Source organism: Labeo rohita, chromosome 6 (genome assembly GCF_022985175.1).
Source record: "Labeo rohita strain BAU-BD-2019 chromosome 6, IGBB_LRoh.1.0, whole genome shotgun sequence".
NCBI lineage: Eukaryota > Metazoa > Chordata > Actinopteri > Cypriniformes > Cyprinidae > Labeo > Labeo rohita.
Genome location: NC_066874.1, coordinates 29,306,780 through 29,323,178, shown reverse-complemented (window position 1 = coordinate 29,323,178; position 16,399 = coordinate 29,306,780). Strand labels below are relative to the sequence as shown.

General features: G+C 34.7%; 1 protein-coding gene across 6 annotated transcripts in view; it reads left to right on the top strand.

Moving 5' to 3' along the window:
- The first annotated feature begins 2,167 nt into the window (after positions 1–2,167).
- LOC127166837 (membrane-associated guanylate kinase, WW and PDZ domain-containing protein 3) overlaps positions 2,168–16,399 on the top strand; it is a 145,047-nt gene continuing 130,815 nt past the window's right edge. For 5 of the 6 annotated variants that reach the window (XM_051112436.1, XM_051112435.1, XM_051112433.1 and 2 more), the window contains exon 1: positions 2,168–3,277. In XM_051112436.1, coding sequence (XP_050968393.1) covers positions 2,971–3,277 — 307 coding nt within the window. In that variant the 5' untranslated portion in view covers positions 2,168–2,970. The remainder of the gene's footprint in view (positions 3,278–16,399) is intronic. The other variant, XM_051112434.1, reaches the window with a different exon arrangement.

Here is a 16,399-nt window from a genome sequence, read left to right as displayed (position 1 = left end):
AAATTGGATCCTTTACAAACCGGAGAAGGCACTGTTTTGATTTGTCTTGACTTGTCTGTAATTAATAAGGGAACTGAGCGCATAGTGTGTCATGTTTGTCTTAAGCCATGGCAGAATGAATGATGAAACTCAAGTCATGCTGCAATGACAACTGGTCACCATAAGGTGGCAGCTTTGAGTCTTACGTTACACCACAGGACTGTGCTATTAAGATAATTGGCACTATAATTTGATTACAAGATGAAATATTCACTGATTGTGGGTGATATCCTCACCTAGGCTTAAGCTACTGATTAAATTACATTATCAGATTAATAAGAGAGAAAAAGAGGTAATGGGAGCTTATTCTGACATGCTTTTATTGCTTTACATTTGTACATGTTATAAATTTGGCAGACGATTTATAAGGGATACGTGTTATCAATTTCACTGCCAATCAGTCCCATGACCTTGGTGTTGCAATCACTAAGCTTTAGTATGCAGGGAATAGAGACTTATTTGAAGTTCATGAATGCAATCAGACTAGTATAAGTTTGTCTGCGGCATGTTTTTGAAAGTCAAAGCATGGATGTTTTTTTTTCCCTCACTTGTGAGCAAATAGAAAGGCATTGTGTGTTGCTTGGTTACATGCAAAGATTAAAGCTTTGACTTTAAACTATTTGCATTGGTGAAAAGGAAATACTAGCTATTTTTGTCTGATTGTTTAAATACCTATTACATAAAAGCAATTCTTGCACATTGCTTAAGAAACATGTACTTACATCAAGTTATTAATTGCATTTAAGTTGAGGTTTAGTATCAAATTACGGCAATTTTACCACAGCCAAGGGACATTTTAAGCCACAACATAAAGCAGAAAACCACATAATTTGGGTCAAATTAGTGTAAAACACAGCCTTTCCTGGCTAATTGTGTTCATAAAACTGTGGCAGTGAAAACTGACAAAAGCTAATATAATTTTGGAACATGCAAAATTAATGTTTAGTATTGAACTATAATAAATTTTCCACAGGTAAGGAGCATTAAAAGCCACCAACATAAAGCAGAAAACTCCATCATTTGAGTTAAAATACTGTAAAATACAGCCTCTCCTGGCTTATTGTTTTTATAAAACTGTGACAATGAAAATTGACAAAAGCCATTATAATTTTGGAACATGTAAGGTTAAGGTTTGGTATTGAATTACAGTGATTTTACAACAGGTAAGGGGCATTTTAAGCCACAACTTAAAGCAGAAAACACCATCATTTGGGTCAAATCATTGTAAAACAGCCTCTCCTGGCTTATTGTTATTATTATTATTATTATTATTATAAAACTGGCAATGAAAATTTACAAAAGCCAATATAATTTTGGAACATGCAATGTTAAGGTTTAGTATTAAATTACAGTGATTTTACCACAGGTAATGGGCATTATATGCAGAAAACCGCAGATACTGTAAAACAGCCTCTCCTGGCTTATTGTTTTATTATTATTATTATTATTATAAAACTGTGGCAATGAAAATTTACAAAAGCCAATATGATTTTGGAACATGCAATGTTAAGGTTTAGTATTAAATTACAGTGATTTTACCACAGGTAATAAGCGTTATATGCAGAAAACCGCAGATACTGTAAAACAGCCTCTCCTGGCTTATTGTTTTTATAAAACCGTAGCAATGAAAATTGACCAAAACCAATATAATTTTGGAACATGCAAAGTTAAGGGTTAGTATTGAATTACAGTGATTTTACCACAGGTAAGGGGCATTTAAACCACAACATAAAGCAGAAAACCCCATCATTTGTCAAATTGCTGTAAAACACAACCTCTCCTGGTTTATTGTTTTCATAAAACTGTGGCAATGAAAATCGACATAGGCTACTATAATTTAAAAATATAGTGCATTTATTATTAGTAATAATTAAAATGTCCATTTTATATAGTTCATTAGCCTAACTGTTGCTTAGGGCTGCCAAGCAGGGTGGAAACTCGGCATATTAATATACAAATCGTCGTTTACAGGTGTGCATTTATTGGCTTATCTTACAGCGGATTAGAACGCGACTCATCCAATCAGAATTTAGAATCAAAATTGACGGCTTTATAATTGGTTCGTTTATATCTTTATTTACTAAATCAGTTAAGCTCAGTTTACACAAACCTCCACCTGAGAGCCATCGAGTCACAGGCCGCATTGGCTGTTCGCTGTGAGCGCGCCCGCGTTACACACACACTCGCTTCATTTGACAAATACAAGCTGAGCGCAACAGTAGCCTCCGTGACTGGAGATCTGAGAGAGCGGCCGCCGCGTATGACAGCATCGCATCGTCCATTTAAGGCGATAAACATATGTTCGACCGGTTTATTTCTCTAGTAGGCTATCTGTCAAGAGCTCATAATGTGTGGAAAGCTGACGGCTCAGTCACAAGCCTGGAATGAAGACGCGTCAGACGCATCTACTCACTGACTGGGCATCGCGTTTCGAAGACGAACCTGAGCTTCGGCCGTTTGGACAGACCCGACAACGACCGAATATATTCGAGACAGCCGCTTCGGTAGCTCTTCATACCTGTGGGACACTGTTTTGCTGCTAATTCCGTTTATAGACACACATTTTCATGACGCTGTACTGACAGACTCGTTTCTCAGTGTGTCAGTCTAGTGCGCTTGATGCTTTGCATGCAAAACCTGAGTGAACTTACCAGGTAAACACAGTTTTACCTCATTCTTGTATCGATTGTTGTTTACTTTTGCATTATGTAGCTGTAATAGCATCCTCGCACATTTGTTACAGGTTTTTGTGAGCGAAAACTAAGGTAATCTAAATGTTGTCTTGAACTAATAATGGTAGATGAGGCTTATGGATGGCGTTCCACATCCGTGCGCTGTCATCCCCACACCGGGTAAAGTGAACGGCACACCGGGAAGAAAGGCTTCAAAACCTGCTCACGTCAAACTGCACTAAAACTTAAAGGATAAACGATGTCTAAAACGCTCAAGAGGAAGAAACACTGGTCCACTAAAGTGCAGGAGTGCGCCGTGTCGTGGGGAAGCGTTGGGGAGTTCGGTGATGTTGTGGAGATCCTCGGAGGCGCCGAGCACGGGGAGTTCCCGTTTCTCGGTCAGATGAACTTAGACGTGCTGGTGTGTCACGTTGGGAGACTACCGTACTACGGGGATGTGTTATTGGAAGTGAACGGGACACCTGTCAGCGGGCTGACGAACCGAGACACGCACGCCGTGATCCGCCACTTTCGGGAGCCGATTCGAATTAAGACCGTCAAACCAGGTAAACTGAGAGAACTTTGTTTTTGTTGTTGTTAAAGGGAATGTTGCCAAACAGTACTGTTGCCAGGAGAGTTGCCTGTCTGGCTCTGAGCGCACCTGTATCATCAAGGCTTTAAAGGGACAGTTCACCCCAAAATAAATTGTCTTTATATGCTTAGACACCATCAATATTAAGAGGCATATGTTTTTCTTTCTTTCGTGTAACACGAACATTTATTGCTTGGGTTGTTTATTGATTCATTTTTATGTATGCAGAATGTTCAGGCTGCTCCTTTCCATGCAATGAAAGTGAATGGGGACTGGGGCTAATATAGTGCAGCAGCCATGACGTCAAAACCCAGGAGACTAATTCGCCATGGGTTCCCTTGAGGTTTTCCTGTGGGCTTTTATAATGAGGTTTTCAACTTCTTTTCAGTATGTGTGTGTGATTTACACTGTAGAGCAAAAGGTCCAAATATGGTCAATTTACCACCCACAGACCTTGTTTTATTCATAAATTGAAAAACCCCATTATAAAAAATCTTCTAATTGCAACACATAATGTTAGCATTAGTTAACATACAGCTAACAGTGGAGAAATACTTTAAACTATTTATTAATCAAAAGTTAATATGATTTAATAGACCTGAGCTAACATAAACTTACAGTGAACCATTGTATTTTTATTAACTAGTATTAATTTTTAATACATGCATTACCCATTATTAGTCAATTTTGGTTAATACGTTAACTAGTGGGACTTTTTGAACACTTAATGATGACAAAGTTTTCCATTTTGGGTGAACTAACATGGAAAAAACCCATGAAATATTAAATCTAAATATAGAAAAGTCCCATTTCATTTTTGGAGCTCAACAGCTGCAGCATGAACATTCTGAGAAACATCTCTTTTTGTGTTGCACAGAAGAAAAATACCTCAAGGTTGAACTATCCCTTTAAGACTGACTGTGTAATTTCTACTTCATAGAACACTGAGAGCATGGGCAAGTACTTTGCCGAACAGCATTCAGAAGATTCTTTGTTCTCTCCCTCATAGTGGTTGCACCACATGCCCTGGCTCTGACTTGTGCTGTGCTTAAAGTGCCTTTATGTCAGAGGCACAGAGTTTGCCTTAGGGTTGGTGGGTAGTAAACACTCCACACACATCTTATAAAAGCACAAGCGTCATTTCTAAGGACACTCACTGCTGAAGTGTGTATTGATCATAGCAAGTGGATCACCTTTACTTAGGACAGGCCTGTGTACCTTGCTGGTGCACGAGGGCATGATGAAAATAGGGAGGAGGACGTTGTTACCATGGACACAGAATATCTTAGCATTATTGATGGGTCGAATGAGTGTATTCTTAGCAGGAGGAGGGGAAAGGCACAATATGTCAGAGTTGTTATGGAGATAGGAGGATGTTATTAGCATGTAGATGTGAGAGTTGTTGCCATGGAGAGAAGGAGAGGGTACAGGAGGATAACATTAACTGGATGGTTGATTGTTGAATAAATGAGCAGGATCTGGGATTGTGTGAGCATGCACATCAGCGGCAGCTGAGGCCCTGGCCTTTAGGACACATACAAGTGTGAGTAATCATTTGTGGTTACGGTGAGTGTATGTGAGGGTTTATTAGAGAGTGAGACTAATTTGTGGATATTTTCAACCAATTCATTAGCTCATAAGAGTTGTTAGACTGATAACTCATGAGTTTAAGAATTATTTATGAGTTCTGGAACTGATTCATATTTCTAAGCAGTTCATCAGAGTCGTTTGTTCATGAATCAGAGTTGTGAGATTGATTCAGACTGATAACCTATAAGTTTGAAACAGAGATTGATTCTGATATGATATCTGACTGATAACTAAACTGAATTGTGAATATTTTTAACCAGTTCATTAACTCATTTAACTTGTACGTTAGTTAAACTATTCTGGTCAGTGAGTGAGTTGTTAAACTGATTCAAACATGCATGAGTTTAAAACTGACTGATGAGTTTTTGACCAATTCATTAGCTCATAAGAGTTATTTATAATAACTCATGCCTTTGAGATGGATTTGTAAGTATTTTTGACAAATTCTTTAGCTTTTTAGAGTTTGATTCAAACTGATAACTCATGAGTTATTTGTGAGTTTTGGAAATTATTCATATTTCTAAGTAGTTCATTAGATCATAAGAGTCATTTATTCATGAATCAGTGTTGTGAGATTGATTCAGGCTGATAACTAGAATTGTGAAACTGAATTGTAAATATTTTAAATAGTTCATATAAATATGTTTATATTATTGTTTAATTTGTATGTTAATCAGTGTGTGAAATGTTAAACTGATTTAAGCTTAAGTTTGAAATTGATTTGTGAGTTTTTGATCAATTCATTAGCTCATTAGTGTTGTTAGACTGATTCAAACTGCTAACTCATAGGTCAAGAGTTATTTGTGTTTTGGAACTGATTCTTATTTCTAAGTAATTCATTAGATCATAAGAGTCACTTGCTTGTGAATCAGAGTTGTGAGACTGATTTAGACTGATAGTTGTGAATATTTTAACTAGTTCATTAGCCCATTAACTCAAATTCATTAGCTCATGACTTATCCATAATAACTCATGCGTTTGAGATGGATTTGTGAATATTTTTGACAATTTCATTAGCTTATTAGAGTTTGATTCAAACTTATAACTCATGAGTTCAAGAATTATTTGGGAGTTTTTGGGCTGATTCATATTATCTAACTAGTTCATCAGTTTAGAAGAAGCACTTGTTTGTGAATCAGAGTTGTGAGATTAATTCAGACTGATAACTTACAAGTTTGAACCTGAATTGTTAATATTTTTAACCAGTTCTTTAACTCATTTGTTTAATTTGTATGTTAATTAAACTATTCTGTTCAGTGAGTGAGTTGTTAAACTGATTCAAACATGAGTTTGAAACTGATTTGTGAGTTTTTGACCAACATAATTAGCTCATGAGAGTTATTTATAATAACTCATGCATTTGAGATGGATTTGTGAGTATTTTTGTGAGTATTTTAAGTTTAAAACTGTGATTATCATTGATTAATTCATTATCTCATAACCTTTTCGAGTCATTCTTATGTTAATCAAACAATTATGAATTTGAAATTTGAAATCATGAATTTGAATCATTAGTGACCAATTTATAAGCTCATATGAGTTTCACACTATTTTGATGAGGTGTAAGCCAGTAACTCACGAGTTGGATTTGAGAGTATTTTTGATGAATTCATTATTTTTATTTGTTAGACAGATCGAATTCACAAGTTTGAGAGTATTTGTGAATATTTTGACCAATTTATTAGTCATATGTTCAAAGTTTTATACTAGTGGTCTTCAGGTCCCCTTGTAAATGGTTTTGTTTGTATTCAGGTGTGCTTTTGAGATAACGCTGGTGTTTAGTTTTGCTTTTGTCTAGCTCTTTTTCCAGCTGCATTAAGAGAATCATGTTTGAAATGCTCATGGGCAGCTAAAACAAAGACTGTATCTTCTGTTGTGGTTTTTGAGCACAGTAGTATGTAGGCTGCTTTTGTGTGCATGTGTGTCTCCCATGTCCAGTCCTCATATGGAATTCAAAGTGTGTGAATAATAGATGGAGTGAGTGAAATGCCTATATACACTGAGGATCAACTGATAACAGGAAATGATGCTGCAGTCCTTGCCACAGGCACAAACACAGCAGAGCTCCGTCCACCAGCTGCTTCATCTCCACCTCGTCCACCTTTGCTTTCTTGTATTCTAGTGAGGGTGTCTATTTTTTGTATCATTGGAGATTTGCTATGGTTATTTGTGGTCGTAGTGGGATGTAGTATTCTCAGTTTACAACTAAACAAAGTTGCAGTACACTTTTTGCAGCAGGTCAAGTAAATCAGTTGTGTGTGCATCGAAAAGTGATGTTAAAATGCATCTTTGACTTCATTGCTCAAGCTTTGCCTAATGGTTAAAGCAAGATGAGCTTAATTGACGGCACGTATTGATCACCACATACATTTTTTTGAGAGAAAATTGCATTTACAGTAAATCACTTAATGGACGTCTAGACATTCTGGGGGGGCTTAAATGGCAAGTAAAATAAATGAGTGTTGTTTGCATTGCAAAGTTGTCAAAATTTTCATTTTAGTTCTTGCCAGATTAGCTTCTGTTTATATGGTAATCACAAATTTCCTATAAGTGGATTTTTCTTTATGCAAACAGTCCATTTCTGGTGTCACTACGAGTATCATAAAGAATGTGGGTTTACAAGCTTCACATATTTATGACATTAGTTGAAATGATTATTATTTTCATTAATGTAACTACTCTAATCTTAAGTTAAAATGTAATGTATGTTTTTACAGCTTTGGATGTAAAGTCATGTGTATACACTACCAGTCAAAAGTTTTTGAATGGTAAGATTTTTAATGTTTTTAAAAAAAGACACTTCTGCTCACCAAGCCTGCATTTATTTGATTCAAAGTACAGAAGCAAAACAGTAAAATTGTGAAATATTTGTACTATTTAAAATAACTGTTTTCGATTTGAATATATTTTTAATGTAATTTATTCTTGTGATCAAAGCTACAGTTTCAGCATCATTACTTCAGGCTTCAGTATCGCATGATCCTTCAGAAATCATTCTAATATGCTGATTTGCTATTAATTAATTTATTGTTATTATTATTATTAATATTTAAAACAGTTGAGTACATTTTTTTCAGGAATCTTTGATAAATAGAAAGATGCAAAGATCAGCATTTATCTGAAATAAAAAGTTTTTGTAACATTATACACTATACAATTCAAAAGCTTGTATTATATATGTTATATATAGAGCCCGTATTATATATATATTTTTTTGTTTTGGGAAAGAAATTATAAAAATTAATACTTTATTTAGACGTGAATAAAAATAGTAATAAATGTTTTTTGAGCAGCAAGTCAGAATATTAGAATGATTTCTGAAGGATCATGTGACTGATGTAATGATGCTAAAAATTCAGCTTTGAAATCACAGAGATAAATTACATTTTAAAATATATTCAAATATAAAAAGTTATTTTAAATAGTAAATTGTACTTTTTTTGCTGTTCTTTGGATCAAATAAATGCAGGCTTGGTGAGCAGAAGAGACTTCTTTAAAAAAAAAAAAAACATGAAAAAGTTTTCACTGGTAGTGTACTTTCAAAAACCTTTATATTCTTACATTTATCCTGGTGCAGTGCCTTTTCTGTGGTAATTAAAAGCCTGTTACAGATGATGTCCATAACATTAGATTTGAATGAACATTAACCTTATATGCAGTGATTAGCCACTTGGTCTACTTTACGTCACTTCAAAGGAAAGTGATTTGCTTGAATAACTGAAAACAACTGTTAATTTAATTCAAAACACAAAACACATTCAAACTGTGTTCAAATCATACTGGAACGAACATACTAATCAGTTAGGTGCACATGCCAACATAAATTTGTAAGTATCAGTGGGAAATGTAAAATATTAATCGTAAGTTGTTATGCATTTGTATGTATTTTGTGTACTGTAAAATAGCAATAAAGCTTGTCAGAAAATGCAACTTAATTAGCTGATTTATGAGAAGACAGATGTTTGACCAAAATACATTTCCAGTCGAGAAGCACGAGAACGATAAATGCACAGTTAAAGCATTGATTGCAGATCTAATCCGCATCTTATGCTCTTCATTATGTTGCATTAGCGAAAATCCTTTTTGCCTTTGTTGGGAAATGAAAGCGAGAGAGAAATATGAAATTTTCCAGCGAGTCCATTTTATTCAGACTGAAATCACTTAAATAAACACAGCATATCACATTTTCTGAAATAGGAACTTCCCAGGAGGACTTGAACGCAGCGTGTCATCGACAACGCTTAAACCTCTCGCCCATACTGTAGGTGGACCGCACGCCATTGTTGTTGTTTTACAGAGCCAGCGTCAATGTGGGAATTCACAGCAATTCTGAAACGCAGTGCTTCTGAATTGTGTTATAGTTTCATCTCTCTAGGAGTGAAGTATTGCAATCGCAGCAACAGTTTTAGCTCTTTGAAATGGAAATCAGCCAGAGGCTCCAATTCCACCGTTCATATAATGAGAAACTGCATTGCTTTGTCCAAACAGCGAACCTTTGATTAGAACATATGAAAGGTTAATTCAACCTTTCATCTGGGCCAAATTAAGTCATTCCTCGCATGGAATATCACCTCCTGAGGGCCTTAAAGGCATATAAAGACATGTTAAAATTATGAAGGCCTTGCAGCTCTGTGACTCAGAATTAGAGCAATAACAGCGTTTGACTGTTTTAAATGGATCGCATGCCAGGGCATAGTGTCATTTTTACTTTAATGAGCTTATTGGAGCTTTAGTTAAAGGTTGTATTAAATATTCCCCAGCATGCTAATTTATTTTGATAAACGATCCTTGTTGCATATCAAAACTGTGAGTCAGCACTTACTTTAAAGGTGTTAACCATCGCACATCATATTACGCTGTCTGCCACCCGCTATATTTCATGCTAATGAACAATGTATAGGCACCATTCCAGCTTATTCAGTTAATGAAGGACAAGCGTGTGTTGCATCGGAGGGTATCGTGCCTATATAAACAGAGAGAGAGAGACACTGTTTGTCCCCCTTGTACCAAATGTCTCTGCAACCTCTAATTATCGTTGCAGCCTCAGTATGTGATGGAAGGGAAGGACCTTGTGGTATTGTGTTCAGGCGATGGGGAAAAAAATCTGCACATGTCACGAATGCGCTAATTAACTTAATTTAACCACCAGCAGCCTTCTGCAATCAACAGTATTGGTGTAACTAGGAGCATTGAGAGTTTGTCAACGTGGAGTATGCGCGCCTGCGGCAAAACAAAAAAACTGACAATTAGGATTCAAGAATTCAGTGTCTGAAACCCGCATATCCACTCTCCTTTATTAGCGCTTCTTTATATTCACCCTCTCCACTCGTAACTTCCTGTTTCTGTCCTTTGAAGATGCTAATCCCATCTTGCTGGCAGGTGCGCGTCGACCAAATTAACTGTCAAGTACAGTAGCTTGTCAAAGGCCTGATTGAAAACCCTATGTATTCATCACTGATGAAGTCGTCCTTGCACGGAAATTCACCCGAGCTGCAGTCAGATACCAGAGCACCATGGGAGTTGCTCGTCCGTCTATGAAATATTCCTGATAATACAAGCTGAAAATGATTTTACTTATCTATAATGAAAGTTGACAAAAGTTCCTAGTTATTTGAGCATGCTGATTGCTCATACTTTGTGAGCTGCCGCAGAAAATCGGTAGTTTTGTGCAGTAAGGCTGTTAATTTTTACCTGGATGCTTGTTGTTATAATAATAGTAATAATAATAATAATAATAATAATAACACCAATAACAACAATAATAACAATATTATTATTATTATTATTATTATATTATTATTATTATGGTTATTATTATTATTAATAATCATAATAATAATTATTACCAGTAATAATATAATAATAATAATGCCTATTATTAATTAGGGCTGGACGATTTTATCGATTCTGCGATATAAATCGATATTTTTTTTCCAAAGAAAGTATCGATTTTTTAGCCGCGAGTATCGATACATACGTCCCATTCAAATCCCCCGTGTTGTTTACCCCCGTTCGCGTTGCAGGAAGAGCGATTTGGTCAGCCAGCCGCTAGTGTTGCTGTAGAGCAAGTTACCCGTACTAACTTTACACAGACGCAGATGTCTACCTCTTCCTGTTTACCAAGTCAGAGCGAGGATATTCAGAGAATGGCGGCGAATATAAATCCAGCACCCGCCTGCTTAAAAGCAGATGTGTGGGAGCACTTTGGTTTTAAAAAAAAGAAGGAAAGCAACGACTTGGATAAAAGCAATCGCGGTTTGTAAGTTATGTGGCACTAATGTTAAATATTCCGGCAATACCACAAATTTACGAGCGCACCTAAAACGTCACCACCTGGACAAGTTTATGCTTACAGAGGCCCCAAAGCAGCAGTGGCTTGTAAGCTTGTAAGCTACAGTTTGCACTGTTTCAATAAATGGAACTAATTTTCTCAACACATCTTTGATTAATTTTGTCCAGCATTTATTTTGCAAGCTGTCTGATGTTTTTTGAGTTTATTTCAATTAATTCAATCCAAGTAAATGAAACACTCACAAGATGTCACCAAAATCACTCTGTCTCTTTTAAATCTATCAGAAAATGATGTAAGCGTATCGAATTATATAGAATCGTATCGAATTATATCGAATCGTATCGTTGGCTAAATATCGTGATATATATCGTATCGTGAGCTGAATATCGTGTATCGTATCGTATCGTATCGTGAGATTAGTGTATCGCTACAGCCCTATTATTAATAAATAATATAATAGATACAACTAATAGTAATATCTAAAAATAAATATAATATTAATAATATTAATAATAATTATAGGTATATCTATTATTGCTGTTATTATTATTATTATATATAATATAATAATAATAATAATAATAATAATAATAATAATAATAATAATAATAGATAAATACCTATTAGTAATAAAAAATATAATCTTTTGCTCTGTGTTGCAGACATTTTTCTACACAACATTATTATTATTATTATTAGCAATAGTAGAATTTAATTTATATTAATATTAGGTATATCTATATCTATATATATTTTTTAATATTAGGTATATCTATATCTTTATTATTATTATTATTATTATTATTATTGGTAACAATATAACAACAGCAGCAACAACAACAACATTAATAATAATAATAATAATAATAATAATAACAATAACAATCTTTTGCTCTGTGTTACAACCATTTTCAGTTTTTTACAGCTTATTATTATTATTATGATTTAAATTTTATTAATATTAGATATATCTTTTATTGTTATTGTTATTATTATTATGACTAAATTATTGGTGTTGTTGTGATATGTGAAACATTAACATGTTTCTTTAAATCATATGCTACAATTCAATGTCATGCAGTGTTTCTAATGCATTTCAGCAGTCCGCAATATTATTTGGTGCCGTTCATCTTTCCTCTCCAGTCCTGGATTGTTTTTTTTTGTTGTTTGTTTTTTCTTATTTATACCTAATTTGTGTATTAATTTGATCTATTTTTGATTAAATGTTTATTTGTTGAATTTAGTTTCATGCGTGGCCTCTCCTTTTTGTAATGTTACTTCACCCAGAGCCAGGTGGTTGTAACACCATAGTATTTGTATACTGAGCAACACAAGTGTGCAGACTGTCTGCAAGATCATTGGCATTGTTACTTTCAGCAATGGATAAATGTTACAGTAAATGCTTAACATATTATTAGATCACATAAATGATAAATTTATACTATATATTTTTTTTATAGTTTTGTATAGTATCAATCCATAATATGTATTGTGTAATTCATACAAAATATCCAAACCTATCTCTGTTATGTACTGCAACCTTTTAGGGTATTAGATTCTGGTGCATCTGAGCAGATCTGCACGACTGCATACTAAACTTGCTCATAAAACCGCATCACCAGCTGTGTTTATGGCGCAAAGGATTATACAGTATCACCTCCAAATGGCACATGTGGTGGCCTTTTGTCCTATCGTTAATTACCAGCATTAGAGTGGATAAAACTGATGGATTGTGCCCATATACAGGAGATGAATCAAGGAAAATGTTGTATGTGTTTGTCGGTTGCCATACATGCTGACAGCGTCATGGATTTCATATTTGGCAGTGTTAAGACAGCAGATTTATAGGAGGGGCTTATGATTCATGGAAAACAGAGATTTATGCTGGGTGTGGTTTTAGACATGTGGGGATATTATTTATGTAGATTTGTGTTAAGGGGGTGTGGTTGTATAACACATGGCAGATATGCTGAAGAACAAGATCAATGAATGAGGGAGGAGATGTTGAGTCTATTAAGGATTGTTATTCTTAAACCAGAAGATTCTTTTTCACATTTCTGTGTTTGGAACCTTGAAGTATATAATAATGGGGGAAAGCTGGTGTACAGAGGTGTAATGAGAGACTTTGGCAAATGTTATTGCACCAACAGCAAGTTTTCAAATATGACTTTCCACTCGAGAACAAATTAAGAAAGAGATAAATTACGGCAGCCAGAAGGGTGGAATGTGCCAAATTTTCTGCCTGGGCAGTTTTATTTATATGTTAATGATGTAGGCCTCTTTTAGTCTCAAATAATAATTAAAAAATGGGTCATTATTTTACCCACTTTATCTTCATGTTGTTTTAATTATGTTGTTTAAATGTCATATTCTTTCTTGTATGGAAGAACACAAAGGAAGAACATGCCTTATCCCCCATACATTTAACATTCAGTCACCATTCATTGGTGCATATTAACAAGAGCATCTTGTCTCTTGTCTCTCTGAAAATTAATGGCGATGCCAATATTGATGATTACTGATCAAGTAGACTGAAAACCGATACTTTGAATGGATATGTATGACAATTAATGCTGATGCAGATACGATTTATATAGATCAAGCAGACGGTAACCAATATTTTGAACTGATATGTATGAAAATTAATTGCGATGCCGATACCAAATATTACGGATCAAGCAGAGCTTTAACTGATATTTGGAACCGATATATATGTCTGTTATAAAAATGAAAATTAATGCCAATGCTGATTATTACAGATCAAGTAGACTGATAACCAATGTTTTGAACCGATATGTATGAAAATTAATTGCGATGCCGAATCGATTAATATAGATCAAGTAGACCGATAACCAATATTTTGAACCGATATGTATGAAAATTAATGGCGATGCCGATACAATTAATATAGATCAAGTAGACCGATAACCAATATTTTGAACCGATATGTATGAAAATTAATGCCGATGCTGAATCGATTAATATAGATCAAGTAGACCGATAACCAATATTTTGAACCGATATGTATGAAAAGTAATGCCAATGCCGATACGATTAATATAGATTAAGTAGAACGATAACCAATATTTTGAACCGATATGTATGAAATTTAATGCCGATGCCGATACCAATTATTACGGATCAAGCAGACCTTTAAGTGATATTTTGAACTGAGATATATATATCTGTTATAAAAATGAAAATTAATGCAGATGCTGATTATTACAGATCAAGTACAGCAACAGCCAATATTTTGGACCAATATGTATGAAAATTAATGGCGATGCCATAACTGATTCATTACAGATCAAGTAGACCAATAACCAATATTTTGAACTGATATGTATGAAAATTAATGCTGATGCCGGTACCAGTTGTTACAGATCAAGAAGCCCGATAACCGATATTTTGAACTGATATGTATGAAAGTTAATGCAGATGCCAATACAGACTATTACATATCAAGTAGACTGTTAACCAATATTTTGAACCAATATGGATGAAAGTTAATGCGGATATGATTATTACAGATCCAGTAGACCGATAACCAATTTTTTTAATTAATATGTATGAAAATGAATGCTGATACTGATTATTGCAGATCATGTAGACCGATAACTGACATTTTGAACCGATATAAATATCTGGTGTAAAAAATTAAAAGTAATGTCAAAATTAGGAATAACAAGGGCTCTGACAAAAACTTTCTTTAAATGCTTTTCAGTTATTTTAGCAGCAAATCGGTTTTAAAAATGACCGGTACCGATAACCATAAAAATGCTTAATATCGATGCTGATAATCAGTTGACCCCTAGTTTTTTAAAAATATTTTAATTTATCCTTAATTTATTTTTATTTTAGTTTTAGTTTAGTACTTCAACTTCAACTCAATTTTTATTTACTTAGCTGCCCAGGTGAAATTTCTTATTTTCATTTTTTTTTTTTAACATTAAAATTTTTGTCTCATATTTGTATCTTGCTTCAGCTTTATTTAAATTAGTAAAACGATTTTAATTTTAGCATTAAATGCAAAAAGTACACTCCTATCACTTCCAAACACTCCTCACATCTGACATGAGCCACATAATCATGAGAAAGAAAGTCATGCAAAAACAAAAAAAACAAGCTTGCTTGGAAAATGCATCTAAGAAATGCGACACGCACCCTTGAGAAGGCAAATGGAGTGACTGAGAGGTAAAAGGAAGCTCTAATGAGGGAAGTGAGGCATGATTGACTAATCGATAGGGGGAGAGTGGACTGTGTTTAGTTTATTTCTTTTGCTCTAATCCCTAAAAGGAAAGGCAGGACATATGCTATAGACATGCACCTCATATAGAAAGCATTCATATGGTATTTCTGTTGTTTACCCATAATCATATTTTGAACAAATTAGAGCCTCTTGTTAATGTGTTCATTTTAGAAAAATATATCATTCATTAATTTAATGCAAACAGCCATCGGTGTACTGTGGCTAGCTTGAACATGTATTTATTATTTTGTCTCTTTTTTTTCCAAAGAGGAACTTAAAGTACATTTTGAATGAGGAAAGAAAATATACAGAGATATAAAATTTGAAAATGATCATACACAAAAATAAATTAACTCTAGTAATCTATTCCCAGCCCTTGGACAAATACAAAAGACAGAGAATCATCTCCAAAAATACCAGAATCCGATTAAGATCAAACCCTAGAATCAGAGGTTGCTTGTTGTGGTTAACACAGAAACGGGCGCAATGCCAGGGCGGTCCCGCTGGCGTAACATTTCTTTCCCACAGAGCCCTGCTGCATGCACACTACAAGAGCTGAACAACAGTCGGCTGTCTGAACAGTTGGTCATGCTGGCAAGGGCAAGTCTGTGATGACGTTTGTGTGTGTAAATAATCATGACATAATGGAGATGAGGATGATACACTCTCTGTGTACTCCCAGTGTATTGTCAAATGCACGCGTGCATAGATAGCATTGAGTTGGCGTCAGACCACACATGCTGAGTCTGAGATAAACCACAGCAACAAAATGAATGTGCTTGTGAGTGTGACTTGATGTTGAAGTATGGCTTTGAACTGAAATTGCAAAATTAATGATGGTTTCTCTCTGTAGCTTTCATTGCTCAGGAAAAAAATGGGTGATCCAGCTTGAACTTGACAAACAAATTAAGCAATGTGCCACATTTTTTGTTTGCTGTTGTTTGTGATGTTATTACCCTTCACCA